Below are 26,369 nucleotides of genomic sequence, written 5' to 3'. Positions count from 1 at the left end.
TTAGAGATGGGCATTTTTTGTTTTCACAGCTAATGGCTCGATTCCACTATCTTGTCATTATACTTTCTACACCCATATCTGACCCCACTGGAACTCTTCAAACAACGAATGCAGCTTTTGTAATCTTCGAGAAATTGAAAATGTCGCTCACTTTATCGGAAGTTGTCCAATTTTAAATAACTTTTTTCAAAGGGGTCCCCTTTCTATGATGAACTGGCAGAGTTTCTAAGCGGCAAAGACTGGACCAAACTGTCCTCCATCCTGAACCATGTTTTAATCTACAGAAATAACATCATCATCAGAAATACCTAAAATGATTCAGTCGTTTCGGGAATACCCAAAATGTAATGAAACAGCTGACCGTAATTCAAAGTTTCGACAGATCAGTCGTGAGGAGAATACCAAAAGAATTGTTACGGTATATTCGTAGTGTGGTTTCTAGAACTGCGGTATATTTTTCGGTGCCTCGTGGTATTGTTCGTGACTCCAAGCACGGTCACACCGTTCGCAGGCTACTGTTTATAATTTATTTTAGCTGCCTCAAAAAAAAACCCGAAATCATCTGGAGATTAGCCAGAGCAGAGTCCCATTGCCATTCCAAGCGACATAAGATATTTCGCTGCCATTTGCTGTTTCTGTGGTGCAGCATCTGAAGGTGAAGGGCACCACGAACGCCTGGAAGGAAGGAAGGAAGGAAGGCAGCAAGGACATCGCAGAGGATGGACGCGTGCAGCCACAAGGTCGATGGCGAGAACGACAACTGTGAGGCGACCTTGGCCTCAGTGAACCTAAATGTCCTGCCTGACGAGATACTGGAGTTCATCTTTACCTACCTGCCTCCCTACGGGGACTTGGAGCACTGCAGTCTGGTGTGCAAGCGCTGGCACGCCATTGTGAAGAGTGGGTAGCTAGCATTGAAGGCCATTGTTCCCTATATTCATACTTATTGCCCTCCCCAGATCTCGTGCGCCGTTCCCAGTTGAACCTTAAAAAGGGACTCACCGACTTCCAGCTCCGCTGGGAGGTGTTTTCCCAGCAGAACGCCAATGGCGTGGCAGGAGCACCCCTGTCCTTTATCGCCGGACGCTTTGCCCATTCGGCCGTGCGGCAGGACAACTCGATGTACGTGTTTGGCGGCGGGTCCTCCTCTGACACGACCTTCAACGATCTCTGGCGCTTCGATTTAACGCACATGCGCTGGGCGCGGCCAGTGGCCACCGGGACGTATCCGTCGCCCAAGGGTAGCGCCTCCATGGTTGCGTGGCGGGATCAGCTGGTGCTCTTTGGCGGCTGGCGCTATCCCTCGCTGCATCCGCCATACCAGCCGTGGTGTCTGTTCGACGAGCTGCACTACTATGATCTGGGCAAGAACCGCTGGCTGCTGCGCAACTCACTGCCCTGCCCACCGCCCATGGCTGGACACTCGGCCACCGTGCACGGCGATCGAATGGTCATCTTTGGCGGCTACCAAATAAAGGACGATGTCAACGTGAACTCGAACGACACGTGGGTGCTTGACCTGCCGGAGCAGCGCTGGTGGCAGCCGCTCTTTGTGGGCAACACGCGACCCAGTCCGCGGTACGGACAAATCCAGGTGGAGCTGGGCAAGAACCACCTGCTTGTGGTGGGAGGATGCGGCGGCGCCAATCGGGTGTACACCGATGCCTGGCTGCTGGACATGACCAGGGATGTATGGTCCTGGAAGTCACTCAATGTGCGCAACAAGCGATTCGGAGCCGTCCACATGTGGTGCAATCCCGGCTGCAAGGTCAACAACTATCTGGTGGTGGTGGGACCTTCGCCCAACATGCCGCAGGACTTCCAGTTGATGAAGCAGAGCAGAGTCCCTGTCGTTGGAGGTCGTGGACCGCCGCCGCCGAATCCTCTTCAAAATCTACCTCCAAGGGGACTGCGGATACCGATGCCGGACCGTCGTCTGGGCGGAGGAATGGGAGGGCCTGGCCAGAACCGCGGAGGGAACATCCGTCCCGGAGTGGGAGGGGCGGCTGCGGCACTAGGACCTCAGGAGCAGTATTTGGCCAACCGGCGAGCAATTCTCAACCAGCATATGCAGCAGGCCCAGCAATTCCTGCACAACAGCAATGTTAACAATAATAACAATAATTACCAGCCACGCTCGGGAAGATTGAGCGATCTGCACGCCCCGCCAGCCCCACCACCTGCTGCTTCTCCCCCATCTCCGCCAGTGCGACCAAATGCTCCTCCATCTCCCGCCGATGGCGATGTGGATGCCGCTCAGCGTCTGCAAAGAAATCTGGCTCTACGATGTCGTGATAATGAACCCAGGCTCCCCAAACGCTTCGACGAGCTGTACGAGGTAAGGGCATAAAGTATACTGGTAAAAAGCATCTTAATTATTACTCTTTTCCATCAGGATCCCTTTCGTATGGCCGCCTTTAATGTGCCCACTCGGTCGCGGAGTGCCTCGCGGGATCACAACGAGCGCATCCGACGCATGGAGGAGAAGATGAACGCCATCCGGAACTCGCGACGCAGTGCACCGGCTGCCGCGCAAGTGGAACCACAACCGCTGCGTGCCCCTTCACCGAAACGACTGCGCTGCAATGTCCAGTCACTGTTCGTGTGCGACATCTCCAACATTTTGGAGAGCAGCGAGCCAGCCCTCGACTGGGTGGAATACAAAAACTTCGGCGTGCTCAAGGGCGCTCCGGATCGGCTAATCCTCTCCAGCCTCATTGCCGGCAACGGCGAACTCATCCTTTTCGGGGGCGTACACAAGGAGACACTGACGGACATCACACACCATGTGTCCAATTCCATACACTTCCTGAGTGTGCCACGTGATATTATCTAAGCTCCGGACCGACGCCCGTCCTAGTCCTAAGTTATCCGGATAGCAGGCTACCGCTGCTACCCTCTCCCCCAAATCCTTCAAAGAAGTTCGGCCGACGTTCATTTAGACAGTAAATTGAGTGTATTTGATGTGTTTTATGATTATAAACGATTAACTACCAGTGGATCTCCAAACCTAGGCTCTAATTCTAGCTGTCCAGCAGTTTGATCAAGTCGTAGGCTTTTTGAAAGCGCATATCACAGAGGTCATCTTGGCACCAAACACACTGCTCCAATAGCAGCTGCAGTCTCTTGTTGTCCACATTCTTAAGCAAGACATCCCGCACCAGAAGGCACGCCTGGTAGACGTTCGCATCCAACTGCTGGCCAGAACAGAGTGCCGAAACGTCGAAGGTAAACCCCTCGCCAGGCAGGGGCTCGTATTTCTGTACCTGTCCCAAGGTGGATTGGGCATCCACCAGCACCACGGAGTCCAGATCAATGACGATCACCTTTCTGCTGGCCTCGTCATAGGCCAAATTATCGGCCGTGAAGTCAGTTAGGTAGATGCGAAAGTCTGAGAAGCCAACGGTGAGCTTAAGGGCTAGTTGAAGCAACTGAATGGCCAGCTTCAGGCGCAGATCCTCTTCGGCTTGCACATAATGCGTTAAACTACGTCCTGCATAGGACTGGAAATGGGTTAGACCGCAGGAGGCAAAAGTGCGCGGCACAGGGAAATCCAGTGAATACAATTCCTGCATGAGCAGCGGACTGACATAGTGCATCATGTAGAACCACACACTGGCGGAGGCATGTCCACGCTGCTCCAAGTAGCTAACAAAACGCGGTTTCCTTGGATAAGTTCGGCAAAGGTGGAAACCACCAAGTCGCTCCTTTAGCTCAAGGAATTCATTTTCCAGGTCTTTACTATTGACTTTCCATTGATCAATGTGCTTTCGTTTCGCCACCAGTTGGGTTACCTGATCTTCCTCTTTGAGCTCCACGAAGTAAACCATTCGTCTATCAAACAGCAGGGAGACGGCTTTCATCAGTCGGCTCCAATCCGAGGGCTCTGAAATTTTACGAAAGAAATCTTCGCAATGCTCACGCTGGTCAGGGAAACAGGCAGGACACAGTCGCAGATCCTTCTCAAGGAGCTCCTGGAATACATTCCTCTGAGGCTTCACCTGCAGCTCCTGCAGCAGGGCCAGAATGAGCACCACTTTCAGTTGCCCAGGCGACAGGTGCATCACAGGGGGCTGCAAAGGCAGAGAGACGGGAGATGTTAAAAGCCACGCTAAAGAAGGGCTTGGCAAACAACAACAAAGGCCGCCACACGTGTGTGTATCTGAGGGAAATGTGCGTGAGGGCCCAGCCTCCAGTCCAGTGCCACATTACCTGTTTGGCAGCCACATGCCAAAGCCAGACTCGAGCTCCGAGCCAAAGAAGTTGGTGCGAAATACCTCCAACCGACGCATTTATACTCTTTCAACTTATACATATATTTTTACAGGGTTCTTAAAATAGTTCTTACTGTTTTGTATTTAGTTTTTGTAATTCTATAAATATAGGGAAACATATTTCAACCATATTTAAAACTTTTTAATTTATATATTTGTATAGAGCTTTATTATTGGTTGATTGGAGGATTAGGGTAATGTAATAGTTTCTTTTCTTTGTTTATAAATGGTTTAAATTGTTATTTTCTTTGTTTTTAAAACGTGCTTAGCACACACAAATCAATGTAACATGGCTTCACCTTGTTCTTAATTAGGTAATATAATTTGACACATATAGATTTCGCTTCCATTATTGCGATTGTTACATCAAGATTGTTTTTGTTGTCGGCTGTTTGTTCTAAAAAACTAGTACCTTTCCCAAGACCACATTATTGCCTTTGTGAATTTCAATTCAAATTCAATATTAAGAAAGGAAACATCTAACGAAATTCGAACATATTATTGCCTGGATTTAAAAAATCTGTTCTTTACTGTTTTGCTAACTGATCACCTATCCGAGGTTGTGCCAATATGCTCGCTTACCAGGCTAATAAGCGTTAATTCAAGCTTCTTGTCAGAAAGTTTACTTGAAATTAAACCCATAGTTTTTGAGAATATCGCTGAACAGTAAATCAACCTTTGATTTTCCCAAACAAAAAAGGGGGACAAAAATTCAAATCATTTAAATAGCGAGAAAATAAAAAGGCCCAGTGTTCAAAATTGCATTGACCCCAAATCCCCGACGCTAAATTAACATATGAGCTTACCTTAACACTACTACTCTCAATCATTTTTTATTTTCTTGTCGAGATAAGCGAATATACCCCACGCAGTAAGAAGAGCATCGACTGGAGCCTACAGAAATAACTTTGGTGTGCTTGGCTTCCCCAGCTGAACTGAAGAAGAATCAATTGAATAGGTTCAAGGTTGGCCATCAATCGCTGGCAGCAAAAAGACGGGCAGACGCTTAATTTGTAATCTCTGGGAAGGTGGGAGAGCAGCCATTATAAAGATACCGCTCGTATCCTCCAAGGCCTCCCAAAACCCTTGCCTTTGTCTTTGCCTTTGCCTTTGCCTTTTAATCTTAAATTAATTGTGATTAGAAAGAGTTCTGGAGTTCTGGTGCTCCTTGCTTGGCGACGACGAAGATAAAGTTAGTGATCCGGTACTCCGAGTGAACTGGAAATGTTTGGCTCTAAAAAGGCCTTTTTCAATTTCCTGATTGCCCAGGGAATTCTTCAGAATAATCGCAGACCAGCAGATATGGGACTCGATGGGTGAGGACAATACCTAAAACTGGCCAAACACATTGGCCAACAACACCACATGTGGGCTAACTGCAGGATAAAATGAAACTGCAGGAAATGGGCTACCAAATCCCCAGAGAAATCGCCCCAACAGAGGGCCAAAGATCGCTTCGCATATTGCGAGAGTGAACTGAAGGCAGAGAAGCCAGAGACCGAAACCCAAACCCAAACCGCTGGGAGAACGTTCTGCCTTACCAAGTAAGATCAGTTGAAGGTGGCGCGTTGCGCTAGACGGTTGTCGCTATTCAGGTTCTCGCTTTCGATCAAGTTCTCCGATCTCTCGGGACAGCTGTGCCTGTGTCGAGTCGTGTGGCTCGCAAAGACGCGATATCGGTCAAGTTCAGGCGGCGACGCGACGCGACGCGACGCGACGATCATCTCAATTAGCCTCGCCAAAGGGGCCCGTGAAATTCACTTTTAATTTACGAACTTAGTTTTTGTACACCGCAAATCATCTAATACCACCATATACGTACATTACATAGTAGATTGCTATTGTTACGAACCGAACCGTACGTGTGCTTATTCGAAAAAGAATTTGTCACAGTGCCAAAAGGTGTGTTTCTTCTTGGAAATGTCCACTTAAAGCGTACACTTTTCCAATGTTCTAAAAAGTCATAAATTAGCCTTAAGGTCGCGTGTGTGTGAACCCTTGCCCACCTTGGTTAGGTACATTTTACGCAACTGAATCGCGCGATTCGAGTCGGGTAAACAACAATGTGCGCAGCAGATCTCCAGATAATTGATTGAGTTTTCGAAGGGGATAAATATTTGCATGAGATCAGTTCGGGATTATTGAAAGCAGGGAATCGGAGATTAGCACTTGGTCAACTTCTGAGGAGAGTCCGCTGTTTACAAATCATTCTAGGGGTACCCTGTTTCTGGTAGATAGAGCTTATTAGTTGGATATCAATATGGGTAACATGGTTGGCCAGTTAGGAGTTATTGTCAATTATTTACATAGTAAACTTTGTTTTAGCTACTCATAAATTAGTCACTTGATAAGGCTGACAGCCGCTTTGCGCTAATTTTGTAAAGCACACCATATATGTACATATGTCGTCTTAGCCTAAACCACACTTGTCCAACTAAAATCTGTAAAAACAGTTTTAAACCGGTTTTATATTACCCCCCAAAAACAAAACGCAAAAAGTGAACTCGAGCCGGCAATAGATGAATAACTAACTCGCTTGCTCACAGTCACGTCGTAGTATTATTTCGGTTTATTGATAAACAAAAGCCTGGCATGAGTGGGATTGTCTAAATATATAGCTTCATACATACATAAATACACAAATGTTTGCATCCCCTCGACACCGCGATCTTGGCCATGACTTGGGAAATCAATTGCATGCAGGGCAATTGATATTATTCAATTCGAATTACGTCACGTTTGTTATTCGCGAATAAAGCCCCTTACTTTACAGATAATATTTTCAAGGGAGATATTGTTGTCGGACATTTAAGATTAGAAGATTATAAGACACACAAACTTTTAAATAAAAATTATTTTACAAATTATCAACAGATAATGTTTGGATCCCCTAATTATTTGTTGGTCAATTTTCAAAATAAATTGTCTGATCCAGCAAACCACTTTATTTACAAAATTTTGTGAAGAAGTATATATATAAAATAAACGATTTAATTTGGCGCTAGCTTACCTATTTTGGTAATACTTGTTGCTGTTACTTTTGAACGAGAGTTCGCATATTCTTTTCAATCTTTTCGCCTCGCTTTCTATTCGCCAGCGCCAAAATAGTTTCCATTATCTCTTGAATGATTGATGACCCCCACGACACATGCGCAAATTGTAAACTGGTTCTCAAATGGCTCATGAATATTTACAACCTTTCTCTGTCCCTTTCACAGATGAGCATCTCGGCGGTGGATCGCAAGGAAGCCACCAGCATGGCTGGTGTACTGGGCAGGCGCTACGGGCAGCTGCTCCACGGGGGCAAACACACGGATTGTGTGTTCCACGTTTGTGCTGAGCAGGTGAAGTGCCACAAACTCATTCTGAGCACTGCCAGTCCCGTTTTCGAGGCCATGTTCTTTGGGCCACTGCAGAACAACGATCCCGAGCCGGAAATTGAAATCGACGATATTAGTGAAGCCATATTTAAGGTGCTGGTGAACTACATCTACACTGGCGTCGTGGACTATAACGGCCTGGAGCTGGTGGCCTGCATCGAGCTGTACTATGCGGCGGAGAAGTACTTGCTGGAGGAGCTCATCACAGACACGCTGATGGCCATCACCCGCAAGCTGCGCTTCGACAATATCTTGCCGGCTCTGGAGCTGAGTGTTTGCATGGGACTCGACGGCCTTCTGGAGGTCTGCATGACCTTCTTCATGCGCTGCTGTGTTAACAATGGACAGTATAAGAGCCACCTGAAGGATCATTACGTGCATGTGTCTAAGGAGTGCGTGAAGGCCATCATTGCCGCTTGCAAGGAGCCGCACAAGCTGCTCATCTGGTACGTTTACGAGTGGACGCGTCAGGAGTGCGAGCAGCTTGGCCTGGGTCCCAGTGATGCGGATTTGGTGGTCCACGGACTGGGTGGGGGGTCGAGCGATTGGCACGTGGCTTCGGGTGGCAATGAATTGGAATCTCCTGCGCCAGCTCCTGTGGTTTCCGTGGAACGCTGCTACTACAAGGCCTGCCGGCCATTTACTGTGGATGCCGAGTCACCGGTGTTCCGCTTGCGTCTCAAGTGTTCCAGGTTCATCTCTCTGATGGGCCTGGTGCTGAACAGCCGGCTGACCCCCAACCGTTTGGGCCACGTTCAGCAGCTGGAGTACCGGGAATCGTTGCGCCTGGACCTATGTGAGGTGCCCGCCGACAATGAGGGTCCGGCCACTGCGCGCGTGTGGAGCCATGCCATCCAAGGCCAGAGCACCAAGTACAACTGCGATCTCCACCTGAGCTGGCGTCGCGAGGAGGCCTGTGTGCTGAATCCAGAGCTGACCTACGAGCTACAGATCCGCTGGGACACCAGTGCCTACGGGGCGGAGTACCCGTGCAGCCTGCAGTCCTGCCAGGCGGACGGAATCCTGTTCACGGACGGTGACAGCTTCAGCGGAAGTCTCGTCAAGGGATTGCGCTACGCCAACTTGGTGTAGCTGCTCCGGATGCGATACTCGATACCATAATAAGTTAGTTCGTAAGGAGTGTGTATTTATTGCTTTAAGTTAATGTACGCTGCCTCAGAGTTCAATAAACTTTGAGTAGATCGCTTCAAACCCACGGATTCGATAAGCGGAAAAAGCCGGTTTAAGAGGCTTTCTGTTTTGAGGCTGTCGAACTCGATCGATGATCGCAGTTGGGGTTTAGAGAACGGGAACTTTACTCACCTGTTGTTATGTTCACAGATCAAGCCACCTGCGGCATCGAAATGACAACAAACATTGATTTAAATCAGAAATTATAACCAGATAAGGCGATGTAAACAAATGCGGAACCAGGCAGAGTGACCGGGTTTAGGTAGTGATTTTACGCAACATTTTTGCGGCCTTAGTAAAAGCTTAGTCGGGAAATACAATATTCACACTTATCTTAGGTTGAACAAAATTATTGTTTTTAAAAGTAAACAAATTTAATTTAATTTAGAAGTAAACAAATTTAAGGGGTGTTCTCTAGGTCATTTCACATGGTACAAGAATAAATTCAAAGGGAAAAACAATTGATCGCCTATTTTAATTAATTTTTTCAGCACTCAAACCTTCTTACTTTAAGCTTATATGGAAATCGAGTTCGATGCATATTCAGAACATGGTCCTATCCAAATATGTTGTACGTTAGAGGGTGATTTCCTTGGCACATTATTTTACTTTTAAATGTGCCATATTCCATTGTCACATTAAGCCTATGTGCATTTTCAGACCGATATGTGATATTCGTTGATCTCAAAAAAAATTGTACTTTCTGATTTGAGCGACGAAAAAAGAGGACTTGATGCAACTGTTTGAGGGACTTGCTGAGACGACTATTTTGTAAAAAAGAAAGCTTCCTTGTGCTCAAAGCTGCAAGTATGGCTCCAAAAGGAAAGCACTTCTCTGTACAACTTTGGCACCTATTTTTAAACCAAATTTAAAAGGAAAAAGCACGTCCATACTGTCCATGAAGTTGTTAAGATTTATTTAGGCTGGCCATTAAGAACAGGGGTGAAAACTAGTTATTAAACGACCGAGAAGAGACCACTTTTAAAACAAATTAAGCAAAATAAGAGCAAATAGAGCTATAGAAAACAACATTTTTTTTTTTAAATATCACTCTTTTTTTATAGTCATTTTAAAACGCAACTTTTTTGTAAGCCACGAGTCATATTAAATCTCGAAAATGCAATTCACAAAACCTGGTGTGAAAACAGACATCTTAACAGCCCTGCTGATTGACTGGTGTTGTAAAACTCCAAAAGAGTTGGCTTAGTGTTGGCAGGCGCTGCGTCCTAAACAATAAAAGTCTTCTACGGGTTTTGTTTATGCTGCAAAAATGACGATTTTGTACAAAGTTGAGGGCAAAGAGTTCAGTAAGGACAGTGTTTTCCCGCACAAAATGGTCCTCTGCTCCGTGTCGGCTCGGAATATTGTGGCGTTCAGCGCCCTGCAGAGCGCCATAGTTCCGTCGGCCCACGGAGTAGATGCCGGCGATGGATCCTTGCCGGGAGCGGGTTTGGCCGTGGGCGCGACCAACAGCCATGTTTACGTGTGCGACATTGTGACGCCCTGGGAATACTACAAGGTGTGCTCCTCCAAGTCGCTGATCAGTGTGCTCCAGTGGAGTCCCAACGGAGAGCAACTGCTGCTCGGATTTGTTGGCGGGCGCGTGGAGATCTGGCAGACGAGGAACCAGTCCATCAACCTTTGGCTCCTGCAGTACCACGCCACCGTGCCCAGCGAGGACATCGTTCAGGCGCTATTCTTCCACAACGGCAAGGGGGTGATCTTTAATCCCCAGAAAAAAGATCACACCTACTATGCCGAAAAGTTTGAGCGGCTGGAGCAGCAGAAGCCCACTCTCAGCGGATTTGGCGGAGTGCCTAGCGAGGGGTGCGTGCTGCTCACGTCATCTGGACTTCTGGCCGCATTTTGCCTGCCCGTGCTGCAGAAAACATCCGCCGGCGTAGGAGGAGCAGAGGGCCCCGCCCATGAGATCCTCGAACTGACGCCCACGCTTCACAGCATCGGCATCTCACGCAGCTTCATTGAGCACTGCAGCATGACGCCGAGTCCAACGGGAGCCCTTAGTGTTGCCTTCAGCTGCGGCTGGCAGCAACAGTTGGTGCAGTGCTTCAGGGTTTCACTGTCCCTGGAAGGTGAACTGGGACTGGAGCAGCATCTGGCCATCAAGTCGGAGTCACAGGCCAGTATTTTCTTGGGCCCTCTCGATGGACGACGGATCAGTCACTTAAAATGGACGCGAGTAGCCAGCGAAGATGTGATCTTCATAGCCTACGCCTGTCCGGATGGTTCTGGCAGCCAACTGGAGCAATGGACGCTGACACGCAGGCATCAGAGTGTCCACGCCCTGCTGCAGGGCGCCAATAGCAAGCCCAACGAGTTCGTGAAGTCCGAAAGCTGGGAGCAGGTGGGCAAAGTGCAGCTTAGTGCATCTTTGGCTGATATCAGCGTTACCCGTCTATCGGTTTCCGCGCCCGACTGCTGCCAGGTGTATGCCATTCTTCAGGACAACAGCGTCCAGGTTCTGGAGCCCAATTCGCTGAAGCAACTTAATCACACCCAGTTCGAGAAGTTATCGGACGCCAGTGGAGGAGTGAAGTTTGTTAGCGGCGACTTGACGCCCACCAGCCAAATGCTCCTGATCTTCGACAGCCACGCGCAGTTGCACGCCATGCAGGCTCCCCTTCTTAAGCAATCAGGATCAAGTTTGCTTTTGCTCGAATATTGCATCGTCACGGGCTGCGATGCCAGTGATGTGCTCCTCCTCAATCTAGGAAACTTGGAGGTCCTGGTTGAGAAGCTAACGGACAACTTTACGCGGCAACCTTCGTATGTGCGGCACTATTACTATGCTAATTTTCTGGCCCTTAAATCCAATCTGTGCCGTGTGCAACAGCAGGAGTTCGACAATCTGATCATTCTGCACGCCATATCTACCACATTTAAGAGTCTTTTGCGGCCCTCCGATCTGGGTTTCCAGGATAAAGGACCTGCCGACAACTTGGCCATGAAGCTGGCCGAATCTATACCGGATGTGGACACCGTTATGCTGAACCTGGATGCCAAGGACTTCACCGTGGAGCCAGTTATGCTGCAGAGCCTTCAGCAGCTGATTCAGTGGGTCACCGACCTAGCGCTCAACATGTTGCACCGCCTGCCCGAGGAGGTAATGAAGAGCAAGCTCTCTGGGAAGCGGCCAAGCTATGATATCAGCAGGGACATCGTTGCCATTGGCAGTCTACGCGAACTCCTGGTCATGATCCGCATCTGGGGCCTGCTGAACACCCAGTGCCTGCCCGTGTACACCAAAACCATGGATAACATTGATGTACTGGTGATCCTGTTTCGTTTGCTGACTCGCTTGGCCCAAAACCCCGCTGAGCCGGACGAAATGCTGCTGGACGAGTGCAGTCTGCTGTCCAAGCAACTGCTGATTCCCCGGCCCACGAAGTTTAGCCCCACCACGCTGCTCAGTGCCCAGGGATTCGCAGCCGTCAAGTCGGGGCAGCTGCAGTTCACTTCGCTGGTAGAGCCATCCTGTCTGCAGGACATGGAAACGGAGGAGGTGGTCTTCGCGCGATCGGTGAAGGATGGTGTGAGCAATCTCCAGCTGGGCGCCCGACCCAGCACCATCCGCCGGTGCGCCCGCTGCGGATTCGTGTTCGTCAACAACGCCAGCAAGGTGGCCAAGACCTCCGCGCTGAAAGCGTGGTTCAGCAAGTGGCTTCACTGTCACTGCGGCGGCTTTTGGAAGCAGATCCACTAGGTTTAAATGTGTTGTGTTTCTAGCAGCAGTATATTTAGTCTTAAGTGTAATCCTAGCTTGCAATAAAATTTTAAAGAAACTACAATATTTTTTTTAAAGTTCAAATAACAGTAATTGTGTTAACACGAATTGTCTGATTGTGGGCTATAAATGTTTATATCTAACGACTATGTAGTGACTATTTATTTAGAGGTATTTATAAAATATAATCGTTTAATAATTCCATTTTTAAATTTCCAACTCACCACGCGAAAATACCGCAAGACTTTTCACACCCTTATAGATTTCGTTATATTTGGTAGTGGGGTATTTTAACGGTTTATTAACACGGTCACACTGGTGCAGTGCAAACTGGATAAATACAAACAATTTGGGCAGCAAAGCTGAGCTTAAATTGAAAGTTTGAAAGCAGCAACCAGCGTTGTAGAATCACTCTGCAAAGATGAACATTCATCTGCCCAACTTCAACGTTAAGAACCTGGTGAAGGAGGCGGGCAGCACGATATCGCGAGTGGTGCAGGTGAACAAATCAATGATTTTGGGTGGCGGTGGCAGGAGAAAAGCGGGTGGGGCCATCTTTCGGGGGAGGTGGCTTCCAGCCCGAGCTCAAGCACTTGCGTTGACACTTTGCCCTTTGGTGCGCTTTTCCAGCTCACGGAGGAGAAACTGGGCACCACGGAACGCACCGAGTACGACTTGCACTTCCAGAATCTCGCCGAGCGGGCCGATGTGACCAAGACGTGGACGGAGAAGATAGTGCGGGACACGGAGTCGGTGCTGATACCCAACCCCCAGAACCGGGTCGAGGACTTCATCTTCGAAAAGATCGAGAAGTCGAAGCCCAAGCGGCTGAGCAACCTGGAACACCTGGCCCTGGACATGATCGAGGCTGGCGGGGATTTCGGACAGGATCTGCCCTACGGTCAGGCGCTGATCAAGGCCGGCCAGGCGGAGCAGAAACTGGGTCAGTGCGAGCACGACTTCATCGCCACCTCGGGCATCTGCTTCACACAGCCGCTGCGCAAGTTCCTCGACGGCGAGATGAAGACCATTGGCAAGGAGCGCGGCATTCTGGAGTCCAAGCGCCTGGACCTGGATGCCTGCAAGACCAGGGTGAAGAAGGCGCGCAGCATGCTTGGCCAGCAGTCGGTGAGTGGTTTTTGTGGGGTTTAGTTGAAGGGGATTGATTGGGTTTCGTAATGGCTATCTTACTCACGGTCTTTTTCTGTCCCCTGCTGCCTTGTGTTTGTTCGGAATGTGTAGAAAGATGGCATCTCGCCAGAGGCCGCCTTGGAACAGGTATCGAGACCTTGACCAAGCTTTGCATTTATGGTCAGTCAATATGCGGATTAGTAATTCTCAATGTTTTCGCAGGCGGAGCGGGATTTGCGGGTGGCCCAGGCCGAGTTCGATCGGCAGTCGGAGATAACCAAGCTGCTGCTGGACGGGATCAGCACCTCGCAGGCCTCACACCTGCGCCACTTGCACGCCTTCATCCAGACGCAGGTGCGCTACTACAAGCAGTGCGGCGATGTCATGGAGCAGCTGCAGCGCGAGCTGGCCAAGTGAGTTGAAGGTTGACGTTGGGGGATTTGACTCTGGCTGAGACTGTCAACTAGGCACCAAAAGTACCTGTCCTTGCACCCCAAGCACCAGGCCCCATCCCTGCTGCATCCCGTGCTCCCTTCTGGTCATCTCACTTTGCGTTATGTTATCTGTTTGTGGTCTTACAGAATGCAGCATCCCAAGCCACGCCTGCGCATCAATAGCGAAGACGTTGATGGTGGGCCTCCCAGCTCTGTGTCGATGCATTCCTGTGATTCCGATTCCTTAGTGGGCCTAGCCCTAGATAGCGACCCAGATCCCGATCTGGACAAGTCGCTAACGAACCTGCTGGACGACTTTCACATAGAGTTCGATACGACTGCCGTCTCCACAGTCTAAGGGTCTTGTTAGTGGCCTGACCTGAAATTCGAATCGGACCTCGTGCCAGTTAACATTAACTTTTAATTATACGTACCAGTTAGGCTGTTGTTATCCGTAGTTGTCGCACCTCAAACAGTCAGGTTTCAGCAGCTCATCCCTCCATTTAGAGCCTCGCAATCGAACCGAATCAAAAACTCATTAAACTCTGCATCTTCCATCAGCTTGGGAGGCCCCACACCATACATTCCGCTCGACGCATCCGAGGCCATTGCCAGCAAGTCCAGCTCATCGGCCGGAGCCGCGGACCGCGGTCCCGGCAGCAACCATTCCGCCAACTCGGTGGCCCCTGGCCACAGGCCTCATCAGCCCATGCAAGTCAGCACGGATCAGATGCAGCGGGCACGCGTCCTCTGCTCCTACGATGCCAAGGATCACACCGAGCTTAATTTGAGCGCAAATGAGGTGAGCTGTTTAGAACCGCCAATGGGTGGTTTTTAACTCAACATATCTCTTCCAATTTTCGTAATTTCTGTAATCTGCAATTGTGATGTTTATAATTTTTAACTATGGATAGCGTGGCAAAATAATCTTGTTTTTAAATATTTCTTTTCAAACAACATTATTTTTTTTAGCTGACTTATAAAAGAAAAATAGTTGTAAGGGAAATTAGGCATTCGGATTTTATTAATTAGGGAAAAAAAAGACCAGGATACGAAAAAAAATTTATTAAACTTATATTATACTCTCCAATGTCCGTGTTGCTACATTCAAATTTCATCATATGATATGATAATACTTTTCTGAGATAACGGCTTGCAAAGAAATAAATGTCAAATGTTAAGGACTAAAAATATGTTTTAATAATTTTTGTTTTAATAATTTTTGGGACCACAACCAGTGATGTTAAAGAAAAAAAAACCCGAAAAATTATTTTTGTTTAAGCTAAGAAATTCTATAGACTTAAGCCTGGGATAACCTCATCTTGGTATCAAATTAAATGAAGGAACTCTTACTATCTCAAAAAAATTAAATAAAGATGTTATATAAAATTTAAGCTTTTAAAATCAGAAAGTGGGCAATAACTTGAAAGTTAAAGCGACAAAAATTGCTTTTGTTTAAAAAGTTTTAAAATGTTTTTTTTTTTAATTTTTTTTTTTTTTTTATAATTATGCAAAAAGCAATAGAGGTCCCTGGATGAAATTTTAGTGTGCCGACAAGGACATTGTAGAGTATAATATACTTTTTTTATTGAACTCAAAATGGCTTAATTATAAAATAATAAATATATTGAACTCAACAAAGCGAATATAAAAACCAGCACATCCAAATCTTTATTAAAGACCCTATTATTCAACATTTTTCAGGTGATCTTCGTGACCGAATGCTCGCCCGTTAACGAGGATTACATGTACGGAAAACAGGGCCTGATGAAGGGACTGGTACCACGCGCTTTTGTCGAAATGCTCGACGAAGAGCACGACATCACCCTCTAAGCCATCCAAATTGTTCAGCAGTAATCAATCAATCAATCAATAATCTCAACCAAAAGTAATGAACAAGAAAAATACTCCAAGTAATGGTACAGCAATACTCATACATTTAGAAGGAAGAACTGAAGGAGAGGAGGGCGAGGCAATTGGACAATTATAAGATGCGGCCAAATTGGCACTTGGCACTAGCAAGAGAGTACAATAATTTATTAGAATAAACTTACATAAATATATACAAGGCATATACATACGTTCATGGGCGTGTTATGAAGTAGAGCATTGTAGTTTAGGCCTCGTTGGACCTTAAGCCCTGATTCTTGCCCAAACAGATAGCTACTCACCTGCACAGTTCACGCGCGTCATAGCTGTAATCAAATATACATTTTCTGCTGCCTGAATACCGTCAAGTTATATTTATAAATACATATATAAATTCTCAATTTTATAATTGTTAATACTTATTGCATATCTAAAGAGAAAATGCTGTTTAATTAAGCTTTTCTTCACTCAAAAAAGTATTATAATTGTGTTATGTTTGTCTTTATCTTAGTTAACAAACGAAATTCTCTGTGCTTTACTATATATCCTATTATTATATCTATATGTATGAGATTGTTGATCCTATTAACTATATATTCAGCGAAGACGTTTCCAGTTTAGGCTAATTCTTATTAAATATATTTAATCCTGCCGCAATTATGTTTAAACATTTTTCGTGCAATTTTCGAAAGTCAATTAAATGATTGTTGCTTCTTAAATGTAAGGCAAAACCCTGAAACACCAAGGCGCTTAATAGCTGCAAATTAACTGAAATATATTGATGAAAACGTACAATACAATAATTACAAAGTAAACAACGATGATTTTTAGGTTTTCAGAAAAGAAACAAAAAGTTGTAAACGGAAAAGCGTCTAGAAGCGAATTTTTAAAACACAAACTGTATTAAACAATTTCAAATATATGATCAAAGAGAAAAACAAAGTTAAGTTCCGTTCGTTGCAATCAAGGTTTTAACTTTATTGGGGTTTTAAAGACCAAAAATGGGCTACTTTCTTGATTTTGTTTTTTTTAAGTGGGCAATGCACTAATATACCTCTTCGAATAAAAGGTGGTTTGCGACGGACATTATAGGGCATCAAAGGGTCTCCTCAAATACATAGATCATAGTGCATTTAGAAGGTAATGGAATTCTTCTGGTAAACAAAAATTAATTTTACATTTTTTTTTTTGCATCACAATGTTTAAAGTTTTCTATTCTATGTTTTTTATTTTTAAAGTTAAAATCACGGATTTCCAGATAAAAACGAGATGGTCGATAATAAGTTTAACTCCGGTCTACTTAAAATCTTGGCACACAATCTCAAAATATTGTAGATTAAAAAACCTTACTAAACCATAGAATAATTTCACAGTTTGAGTGGGAGAAGTATTTGCTATAATGATTGGTAAAAATTGGTATTTAAACTATTTTTTCTGTAAGAGGATACTAACTGCGATTTACGGATGGCTTATAGATATATTAGTGTTTGTTCAAGGGCACTATGTTTTTAAAGTCCTAAAGTGCTCCTCAGATCCGTTTCCGATCACAACAATACTGGATAACGCTATCAAATTAATCATCAATGTTCTTCCTTCTGCCATAACACATTCTCGAGGATTAATGTATGCTTACGAAGTTAAACGTGGTTTGTCCTATCATAATTCGCAATCGGGTTTCGGTTCACAGTCTAATATTGATTGATTAGCTTCTTAAAACTGAATTGAATTGCCTTAAATTTAAGGTAATACTTTTTATAATTTATAATTTCATTTATAATATGAAACTGGATCGTATATATTCGGTCAACTATTTGGGAGTTCTTCTTGACCCAAATTTAAAATTCGACTGTCACATAAAGTCTACTGTTAACAAGATTATGAGTGTTCTTGGGTTTATTAAGCGATGGACAAACAAATTTGACGATCCTTATACAACTATTATTATTATTTACTTCCCTTGTCCGTCACCAATATCAAGTACATATTGATCGTATTGATTCGGTACAAAAAAAAATGTCTTCTTTTCGCCCTAAGTGGTTCGAGCTGGGATCAAAATGTAAGGTTGCCTTCTTACTCTAGTAGATCACTATTGATTAATTTACCTACTCTTGTTTATCGTAGAATCATGCTTAGAACTTTTTATGCATAATCTTGTCAGAGGTATGGAGTAAATACATCCATAGAATTGGTAAGCCGTTTAACTTTTAATGTGCATTTTGGACCAACCCGCAACTATCATCCTCTTAACTTGCCAGGATGTACCTCAAATTTTGGCCTGCATTAACCCTTTCGTATTCTTTGTAATAATTTTATTAATCATATAATCAAATTTGCATTTCTACTTATACCCGTCTTAAAAACTAAAATTTTAACATATTTTCACCGTACGTAGTTTTAGTTTTTTTTTTATAAATGTTTAATTTTTTTTGTTTGGGTTTACCTTGCGAACTCGATAATAATTGCCCACTATGCTTGTACTGTTTATAGTGCATCAACGTTCAACAACAATTAAAGATTAATTTTTGGAGAACCGTTTTAAATGCATTTTTGAGATGTGATAAGCACTGTTTGCCCTGGAACATATCCAGATGGTCAAGCGGTTGGCATGTTTTGGATAGTTGGATTGGACTTCAGAGTTTCCCAAGTTGAAAAGTATATCAGTATTTTTTGAAAGATCCCACTCCCTGAGTGGGATGCTAATCACTCAAACAATTGTGGGCCAGGATCTTAATGTATGTGCGATCGACCGCTGAATTTAATTTTAACAACACTTTGTGTTTATTTTCGTAAAAGTAGTAAAATTACACCAGGACCGCCTGAACCAATCAGCACATAATCTAATAATCACCGCTCCTCGTTATCTTCTTCGCTGGAAGAGTCTATGCCCAAATCGGAATCAGAATCATCTTCGCTTAAAGAGTCGCGGTCAATGGCCATCTCCATATGGAATTCATTTTTCAATCCTGTTAAAGTCCACTTATAATCCATGCTAAGGCGGCCACACTCTCCCTCGCTGCATTTTATTTGAATGATGTCCTCAGGCACAACTTCAGAACTCTAAAAAAGAAATGTATATTGCATTTCAATTATGAGAGGATAAAGAAATAATGGCACACTTACTGTTAGAATCAGCTCCTTAATTTGCTCGTCATTCATAGATGACCACAGTTCGATGGGAAGCTCTCTCTGCATATCCTTATTGGCTATCTCGTGTCGCACTTGGTTCACGATGCTAAGCACCAGCTCAGCGTCTGGTTTGGTGTTTGCCTTTAGGCGCAGGTAGTTCAACTTCGGACAGGCACTCAGCACCTGCAGAATCATGGAGTTTGTGGCGCTTGAGAGACCGAAGCAGATCTTTTCCAATTGCTTGAGATTTGCAAACTCCTCTAGCTCATCGCTGCTCAGATCTATGTCGCGAAGGATGAGTACGCGAAGGGCAGTAAGCTTGGCAATTTGTTTAAGTTGTTCCCGAGATAAGTGGTAGCTGCCAAAAACCTCAAATTGCTCCAGTTGGTCTGCCTTATGCATCACTAACTGATCAATTAGCTCTTTACTTATAATGGCGCGAAAGTCCAGATCGTTGCGGTGAGTGTATATGGTGAGGTGCTTCAGCTTAGGCAGCTGAGCCACAAACTCATATCCGCTGCTTCGGCAGGCCGTCATCCGGAGCGTCTCCAGCGAAGGACACAAGTTTTTCGTAACCATCGTTTTAAAGATTTCCTTATTCGATGTAATAACATTTTGTATATTAAGCTCCTTTAGATTACTTAAACGCTTGCATATCCCGGGCAGCCATTTGGCATCAAAGTTCCGGCATTCATTAAGTCCCAATACCTCAATGGAAACGGGTAGCTTTCTCCTCAAGGAGTTGCCTGTTAATGAATTGCAGCTTAAATTCAGTATCTTAAGTTGCTTTAGATTTTGCGGTACCGATGGAGCAAATGCATTAGTACTTTCAAGCTGCAGCTCCTCTAGCTGGTGCATTCTGGCAAGCGTCAGTTTCAAATGGAATTCCAATTGGGGATTGTTAAACAAGCGTAGGGACCGAAGATTCATGCAATGGTCCGCTATGGAGTCGGCCAAGCAACCCGCATGAACGTATCGCCTTGTTTCGTAATCTGGTTTGTCATAAAGGACCTGCACATGAGCGCCAGACAGTTTGAAAAAGTCACTAATGTCCCATGCGGTCATGTCCCTGAACTGGCCCAACTCCACAGAAGTGTGCAGCCTGGCTGATGCATCGCGGTAGACCGCCCTGAAGCGCATACAGGTCCTGGCGAATCGCACCTGATCTTGCAGTCCAAGATGTGCCATAATGAACTGCAAACAGTCGTCATTAAGGTCCAAAATGGGCGATGGCCCCCGGTGAAGGCGCAGTTCCCGATTGGTCCCGTAGGCATCCGGTTGCTTCCAACTGTCGCCGGCCCATGGCCATAGCTCGATCCCATCTATTTCATGATTACTCTCACGGAGGGCTCTGGAAATGGGCCTTAAAGGAGGTCCTTGTGTTCGAGCGCGTCACACTTACCTGGCTGCACATCCGGCTTTGTCATATACCACATTGACCGTGCGATACGTGAATTGTTTGGTTTTCCTTGATAAATGGACTCGCCCCACACGCCCAAAGTCACTAAAATGTGCATTCAACATAATCTTGTTCAACTGCACCAAATGACAAGGGATAAAAGAGAAGACTGGAGTTAAGAATACCGTCCATCTGGACGAGCGGGAGCTACCTTGCATGGAACATCCCACAAAATCAGTTTCCTAACTCGGATGTGGTCCTCGGTGAATGCCATCCTGTCTTTGAAGTAGTAGTTTCGTTCCACTGCAAAGGGAGAATTCTCATACTAAGCAGCCACACACACCTAGAATAACCAGCTCTATATCAAACTTACTCCGATTTCTCACGAAATATGCCATATTAATTGATTCTTCACTGATTTTTCACAGAACACAAAATTCGACGTTTGTTTCAAGCGCCAAGCTGAGTTTTAAAGTGACCGAATGGTGAAAGACAAAAAATATACCACGCCCCGTGGTGTGGGACTAAAAATGCACCTAATATCAAAACAGTTAGGGTATCCGCTGACTATATCGTTACTAGCTAAAATACATTCTCAGGATATGCATTTTTTTTAAATTGTTGAGACTTTAAGCTTGTTGATTTTAATTTTTTTTTAAGTAATCTGTCAACATCTATTATAATACTCACTAAAATAATGTCAATTGCGTGCGGCGATATTGGTATATTATGGAGTTCCCATTGCTGTTTTTATGAAACGGCGAATCATCTGAATGTTGTTGATTGGTCAAAATTTTGGGAATAGCATCAAATTATTGACTTAAATATCATATAAGAAGTATTCAAAAATTCTACCTTATTATTCACGTTCATTTGTTTATTCGGCAACAATAACATACAAAAATTAAGGTTTATGTTTTTTCACTAAATATTTCATTTAATTTTAGTGGTTGATAGATAAGTTGACAATCAGTCTGGAGTGTTTGTCAAAAGAAAAGAAATCGGAAGAACAGTTTTAACTACGAATGATAAACGTAGCCAAAGGCCGGGTCGGAATCCGAATCCTCATCGTCATCGCTTAAGAGTCAAAATCGGACTCATATAATTTCATAACTGCCGGATCAAAGTCATCCTCACTGTCACTGTTGACATCAACAGTGGACGTCAATTATATTTGGATAATCTCTTTGGGAACTTTATCAGGATGCAGAAAGGCAAATGGGAATCTTATCATATAATTGAAAAAATAGATCGATTTTTGTCATCAACAAACATGTTTATTTAAGTGTTGGGTTGGCCTTACCAAAATTTTAACCGAAAGTCTCTCAGAAATTTAAAAAAAAAAACCATTGGGTTAAAAACCGAAAAATATTTCCTTTGGGTTTTAAGTACTGTTAATTAAAATGCAAAACATTTTATACTAACAAGTTCAGAAAAATATACCAAATTGTTAAATCTTTGTTGATGATCGGGAATGTGGTCACATTTAAATCTCTTAGTCCAAAGGGCGATTAAACAAACGCTTTGGAATTATGTGGAGGCATACGATCCTGAATAGCAAAAAATTAGCAGTAAATGCTACATTCTGCAGGCGAGTTGCGACGCACAGTCCCAAGTTGGGCGCGCAAACCAATCGGAACAAGGAGAAGGCGAGTGAGAACCAGTCTTTCATGGCCAACATATTCCGGGGTTCGTTGGAGTCGAGCCAAGTGTTCCCGTACCCGGATGTCCTGACCACGGAGCAGAAGGACCTGACCAACAGCCTGATAGACCCGTTTGAACGATTCTTCGCGGAGGTCAACAACGCCGCCCGGAACGATGCCAATGCCAAACTGGACGACACTACGGCGACGGCCTTGTGGGAACTTGGGGCCTTTGGGATCCAAGTGCCATCCGACTACGGCGGCCTCGGTCTGAACAACACCCAGTACGGCAGGCTGTGCGCCATTGTCGGTGCCAATGATCTGGGACTGGGCATCACGATTGGCGCCCACCAAAGTATTGGATTCAAGGGAATCCTGCTGTACGGCACCCCGGAGCAGAAGGACAAGTATCTGCCCAAGGTGGCTTCGGAGCAAGTCTACGCGGCCTTTGCCCTCACGGAGCCAAGTTCCGGATCAGATGCCGGCTCCATTCGATGCCGCGCTGTAAAGAGTGCTGACCAGAAGCACTTCGTTCTGAATGGTTCGAAAATCTGGATCTCCAATGGTGGCATAGCCGAAATCATGACCGTGTTCGCTCAGACCGAACAGGTGGACCCGAAGACAGGCGAGAAGAAGGACAAGGTTACGGCGTTCATTGTGGAACGGTCTTTTGGTGGCGTCACTAATGGTCCGCCAGAGAAAAAAATGGGCATAAAGGCATCGAACACGGCTGAAGTTTACTTCGAGGATGTGAAAATTCCAATCGAAAATGTGCTCGGCAAGGAAGGGGACGGTTTTAAGGTGGCCATGAACATATTGAACAACGGCCGGTTCGGAATGGGAGCCACGCTGTCGGGAACCATGAGGAAATGCATCGAACTGGCCACCGATCACGCCAACAATCGCGTGCAATTCGGCCAAAAACTAAAGAACTATGGTTCCATTCAGGAAAAGTTGGCCCAAATGAACATTCTGCAATACGCCACGGAGTCGATGGCTTTCACCATTTCGCAGAACATGGACGCCGGCAGCAAGGACTATCACTTGGAGGCCGCGATATCGAAGATCTATGCCTCGGAGAGCGCTTGGTACGTCTGCGACGAGGCTATTCAAATTCTGGGCGGCATGGGATATATGGTGGACACTGGCCTGGAACGCGTCCTGCGGGACTTGCGTATTTTCCGCATATTTGAGGGCACAAACGACATTCTTCGGCTGTTCATTGCACTGACTGGCATCCAGTATGCGGGGTCGCATCTCAAGGAACTGCAGCGTGCATTTAAGAACCCATCCGCCAATTTGGGACTGATCTTCAAGGAAGCCTCGAAGCGGGCTGCCTCGACGGTCGGTTTGGGGGGCACCGATCTGAGTGTCCATGTGGTGGATGAACTTCTACCCTATGCCAAGAAAACGGCTCACTGCATCGATCTATTCGGTCAGTCGGTGGAAGAGCTGTTGCTGCGATACAACAAAAATATAGTAAACGAGCAAATTTTGCTAACACGACTGGCGAACGCTGCCATCGACATATACTCGATGGTCGTGACGCAATCACGATCGTCTCGCGCCGTCACTCTCAACCTTCCAACTGCGCAGCACGAGCTCAACATGACCAAGGCACTGACCATTCAGGCCTCCGATCGAGTGATCAAGAACCTGCAGGCTGCCACTTCCAGGCACCACAAGGCTCTGAATGACAAAATAGCCACAATCGCTTTAGCTACCCTGGAAAATGGGGGTGTAAACACGACTGGTGTCTTAGATCAAAACTAGAAAAATGTACTTTGATACGAATTTAAAGCCTTTGAATGTTCTTTTTTTAACAAGATTGCAAATAAAATATTGTAGATAATGAAAAATTATACAACGAAGTGCGTTGCGCTCATTTGCTAAAATCAAAAACGTTTTAAGGTTGGACTTTGAACTAGTAAAATAGGTCTCTAACTTTAGGTTTTAATTTCATATTAGAAGTTGACCATTGTGGTCAAGTCTTGATAAACCTTTTCCGGGTATCTAGCTACTAGCTACCAGATGCTGCTGCTTACGAAATAGGTCCTTAGCTGGATAGGTAGCTTCCGGAGCAGCTCCTTGTTGGCCATCTCCTTGCGCACCTGGGCCACGATGCCGGGAAGCAGCTTTTCCAGGTTGAGTTCCCTATCCACCTCCAAAATGTTAAGCTTACGGCAGGAATTGAACAACTTCAGGAGCGCAGAGTCGCTAACGCTATTCGATTGCCCGAGGGTTAACTGCTCCAGCTTGACGAGACTAGAGAACTTGCCCAGAACCCTGTCCAGGCAGATAGGGTTAAGGCAGAGAGTGTGCAGCCCGACTAGTTTGGAAATGTGAACAAGCATTTCCGTGGTCAGCACGGCGCTACCAGTTATTTCCAGTCGCTCCAATTGCTCCGCCTTATGCTTAACCAGCTGCTCGAAGAGCTCCTTGCGCAACGGGCTATAATCATACGTGCCTGTAGAGACAAACAGGTGCTTCAGGCTGGGCAGTTGGGCTACCAACTCGTAGTTCCCTCCCCCGGTGGCAGTGATTCGCAGGGTCTCCAGCAAAGCACATGAGTTGTCCTTGATAATGGTTTGGAAGAACTCAGAACCAATGGTGAATGTATTCTTAATGCTGAGCTCCTTCAGCTGGGGAAGCGCCTTGAAAGTCTTGGTGAGGCAGACGCCCCTAAGTTCCTTGCACTCGTTTAGCGACAAGGACTCGATGGTGGTCGGCAATTTGGGCAGGGTATCGCCGTGCAAAGGATTGCCATCCAGCGTGAGCGTCTTCAAGCTGCGCAGACTTCGCAGGGCCAAGAGAGAGCCGTCGCTGATATTTCGTTTCCAGCTTGTACATGTTGGAGAACACCTTGTTCATGTTGCGCACGCTCAAAGGGCTGAAGTACAGCTTCATTGAGTGGAGCAACTGCGGGCAAGGAAGTCGCACAGCCGTTGCGAGCGTGTCGTGTTCGTTGAGCCCACCAAATGTTGAACATGGCAACCGGACAGCTTGAAGAAGTCGCGCATGTCCCAGACGGTCATGCCCTTGAACTGGGTCAGGTGCATCGTCTTGTGAAGCCTGGCGGTGGCCAACTGGTAGACGCCCCTGAAGCACAGGCAGCTTCTGGCGAAGTGAATCTGGTCCTCCAACTCGAGGTACTGCAGCACATGCTCCAGGCAGAGGTCGTTAAGGCCCATGATGGCTGGCTGCGGCGGGGGCTCCGTGTTGGGCAACCTCACCGCCGGATCACGGGGTGTTCCATAGGCGTCCGGCTGGTGCCAGCTGTAACTGGCCTGCACAAGGAACCTGTGCCCGTTCACATGGTGGATGTGGCTGTGTAGGGCCCTGGGAAAGAGTGGAAAGAGGGTTGGAGCTGGGAGTTCAAGAGTGCTCGCGAACCAACTTGGCTGCGTCTAGTTTCTGCGCGAAGTGGACGAAGGCTTGAAGATCTGCAAACGCAGCACGCGCCCATAGATCCGGAAGTGATGCTCAAGAATGCTCTGGTTCAGCTGCAAAAGGGATCGACAGTGGGTTAGTCAGGCACACAAACAATGTCGCCAGAAAGACGCTACCTCCGGAGGCACCTTGCTAAAGTAGAGCTTCTGCACGGGAATGTGGTCCTCGGTGTAGACAATCGAGTTCTTGAGGTAGCAGTTGTCATGGGCTGCAAAGGAGTTTGACATTACTTGTATACGCAGTAATCGTCACATGTGCATTTCCCGGAAAGCGAAGGCTGCAACTGACTTGCCATATGTCTACTTACACGTCTTACTCACAAACCGAGCCATATTCGATTCTGCTTTGCTTCTAATTACTTGTTAAACTTGTAAAATCAATCTAGACTTGGATTTCGACATTCATTTCAAGCGCCAACCGACGTTTGACAGTGCCAGTGTGACCAAAGGCTGCTCGCTAAAATGACACACCAATCAGACGTTTCTCGGAAATTAACCATTCCAAATTTTAAATTCAGGTAGAATTTGTGTATATCGAAATATTTGGAATTTAGAACGGGGTTTGGTACTGAGAGATAGAGTTGGCAAATGTAATCAGTCCGGAACAGAGCTGCAAAAACTTCGATAGAGCCCCACACGATAGAGTTTAAACATTCGATAGTAATTAATAGTTATTATGAATTTAAGCAAAACAAAACAATGAAAACCGTTCTTTGGAAACTTAAGGA

At 45.9% G+C, this 26,369-nt stretch overlaps 9 protein-coding genes across 16 annotated transcripts; 5 read left to right on the top strand and 4 right to left on the bottom strand.

Annotated features, from left to right (window-relative positions):
• The first annotated feature begins 462 nt into the window (after positions 1-462).
• Positions 463-3,009, top strand: LOC128256617 (F-box only protein 42). The gene is made up of 3 exons (XM_052987104.1): positions 463-900; positions 960-2,338; positions 2,396-3,009. The coding sequence occupies exons 1-3, from the start codon at positions 720-722 to the stop codon at positions 2,834-2,836; spliced, it is 2,001 nt and encodes a 666-aa protein (XP_052843064.1). The 5' UTR covers positions 463-719; the 3' UTR covers positions 2,837-3,009.
• LOC128256619 (uncharacterized) lies at positions 2,938-9,100 on the bottom strand. Of its 3 annotated transcripts, none has more exons than XM_052987106.1 (2): positions 8,978-9,100; positions 2,938-4,073 (listed from the first exon to the last, which is right to left on the bottom strand). In XM_052987106.1, the coding sequence occupies exon 2, from the start codon at positions 4,062-4,064 to the stop codon at positions 3,024-3,026; it is 1,041 nt and encodes a 346-aa protein (XP_052843066.1). In that variant the 5' UTR covers positions 4,065-4,073; positions 8,978-9,100; the 3' UTR covers positions 2,938-3,023. The 3 variants fall into 3 exon arrangements, with proteins under 3 accessions (XP_052843066.1, XP_052843067.1, XP_052843068.1); XM_052987107.1 differs by lacking the exon at positions 8,978-9,100 and adding an exon at positions 7,285-7,565; XM_052987108.1 differs by lacking the exon at positions 8,978-9,100 and adding an exon at positions 5,816-5,926.
• LOC128256618 (uncharacterized) lies at positions 5,854-8,866 on the top strand. Its single transcript, XM_052987105.1, has 2 exons — positions 5,854-6,176; positions 7,493-8,866. Exon 2 carries the CDS (start codon positions 7,493-7,495, stop codon positions 8,744-8,746), a length of 1,254 nt encoding a protein of 417 aa, XP_052843065.1. The 5' UTR covers positions 5,854-6,176; the 3' UTR covers positions 8,747-8,866.
• Positions 9,101-9,995: 895 nt separating the features above from the next.
• LOC128256653 (mediator of RNA polymerase II transcription subunit 16) lies at positions 9,996-12,654 on the top strand. The gene has a single exon (XM_052987149.1). The coding sequence runs from the start codon at positions 10,116-10,118 to the stop codon at positions 12,567-12,569; it is 2,454 nt and encodes an 817-aa protein (XP_052843109.1). The 5' UTR covers positions 9,996-10,115; the 3' UTR covers positions 12,570-12,654.
• A 233-nt stretch (positions 12,655-12,887) lies between these two features.
• LOC128256652 (endophilin-B1) lies at positions 12,888-16,966 on the top strand. 4 transcript variants are annotated; one of them, XM_052987145.1, is made up of 6 exons: positions 12,888-13,089; positions 13,221-13,718; positions 13,833-13,868; positions 13,944-14,134; positions 14,717-14,957; positions 15,860-16,966. In XM_052987145.1, exons 1-6 carry the CDS (start codon positions 13,012-13,014, stop codon positions 15,986-15,988), a joined length of 1,173 nt encoding a protein of 390 aa, XP_052843105.1. In that variant the 5' UTR covers positions 12,888-13,011; the 3' UTR covers positions 15,989-16,966. The 4 variants fall into 4 exon arrangements, with proteins under 4 accessions (XP_052843105.1, XP_052843107.1, XP_052843106.1 ...); XM_052987147.1 differs by lacking the exon at positions 14,717-14,957 and adding an exon at positions 14,303-14,507; XM_052987146.1 differs by lacking the exon at positions 13,833-13,868.
• Positions 16,967-18,415: 1,449 nt separating this feature from the next.
• On the bottom strand, positions 18,416-21,346 carry LOC128256662 (uncharacterized). Of its 3 annotated transcripts, XM_052987161.1 has the most exons (6): positions 21,240-21,346; positions 20,923-21,085; positions 20,761-20,852; positions 20,553-20,686; positions 19,145-20,501; positions 18,416-19,081 (listed from the first exon to the last, which is right to left on the bottom strand). In XM_052987161.1, exons 2-6 carry the CDS (start codon positions 20,945-20,947, stop codon positions 18,869-18,871), a joined length of 1,821 nt encoding a protein of 606 aa, XP_052843121.1. In that variant the 5' UTR covers positions 20,948-21,085; positions 21,240-21,346; the 3' UTR covers positions 18,416-18,868. The 3 variants fall into 3 exon arrangements, with proteins under 3 accessions (XP_052843121.1, XP_052843120.1, XP_052843122.1); XM_052987160.1 differs by lacking the exon at positions 21,240-21,346 and having other exon boundaries at positions 20,923-21,166; XM_052987162.1 differs by lacking the exons at positions 18,416-19,081; positions 21,240-21,346 and having other exon boundaries at positions 19,734-19,896; positions 19,955-20,501; positions 20,923-21,180.
• Positions 21,347-22,016: 670 nt separating this feature from the next.
• Positions 22,017-24,059, top strand: LOC128256645 (very long-chain specific acyl-CoA dehydrogenase, mitochondrial). The gene has a single exon (XM_052987137.1). It carries the CDS (start codon positions 22,082-22,084, stop codon positions 23,963-23,965), a length of 1,884 nt encoding a protein of 627 aa, XP_052843097.1. The 5' UTR covers positions 22,017-22,081; the 3' UTR covers positions 23,966-24,059.
• Positions 24,060-24,064: 5 nt separating this feature from the next.
• LOC128256736 (uncharacterized) lies at positions 24,065-25,383 on the bottom strand. The gene is made up of 2 exons (XM_052987270.1): positions 25,133-25,383; positions 24,065-25,033 (listed from the first exon to the last, which is right to left on the bottom strand). The coding sequence occupies exons 1-2, from the start codon at positions 25,381-25,383 to the stop codon at positions 24,217-24,219; spliced, it is 1,068 nt and encodes a 355-aa protein (XP_052843230.1). The 3' UTR covers positions 24,065-24,216.
• Positions 24,986-26,200, bottom strand: LOC128256646 (uncharacterized). The gene is made up of 3 exons (XM_052987138.1): positions 25,950-26,200; positions 25,759-25,850; positions 24,986-25,695 (listed from the first exon to the last, which is right to left on the bottom strand). Exons 1-3 carry the CDS (start codon positions 25,972-25,974, stop codon positions 25,600-25,602), a joined length of 213 nt encoding a protein of 70 aa, XP_052843098.1. The 5' UTR covers positions 25,975-26,200; the 3' UTR covers positions 24,986-25,599.
• Between the last annotated feature and the right edge of the window lie 169 nt (positions 26,201-26,369).

The sequence above is a fragment of the Drosophila gunungcola genome (assembly GCF_025200985.1).
Source record: "Drosophila gunungcola strain Sukarami chromosome 2R unlocalized genomic scaffold, Dgunungcola_SK_2 000027F, whole genome shotgun sequence".
Taxonomy (NCBI): Eukaryota; Metazoa; Arthropoda; class Insecta; order Diptera; family Drosophilidae; genus Drosophila; species Drosophila gunungcola.
Note: the sequence above shows the minus strand (reverse complement) of the source record. Positions and strands in the feature narration are given on the sequence as shown.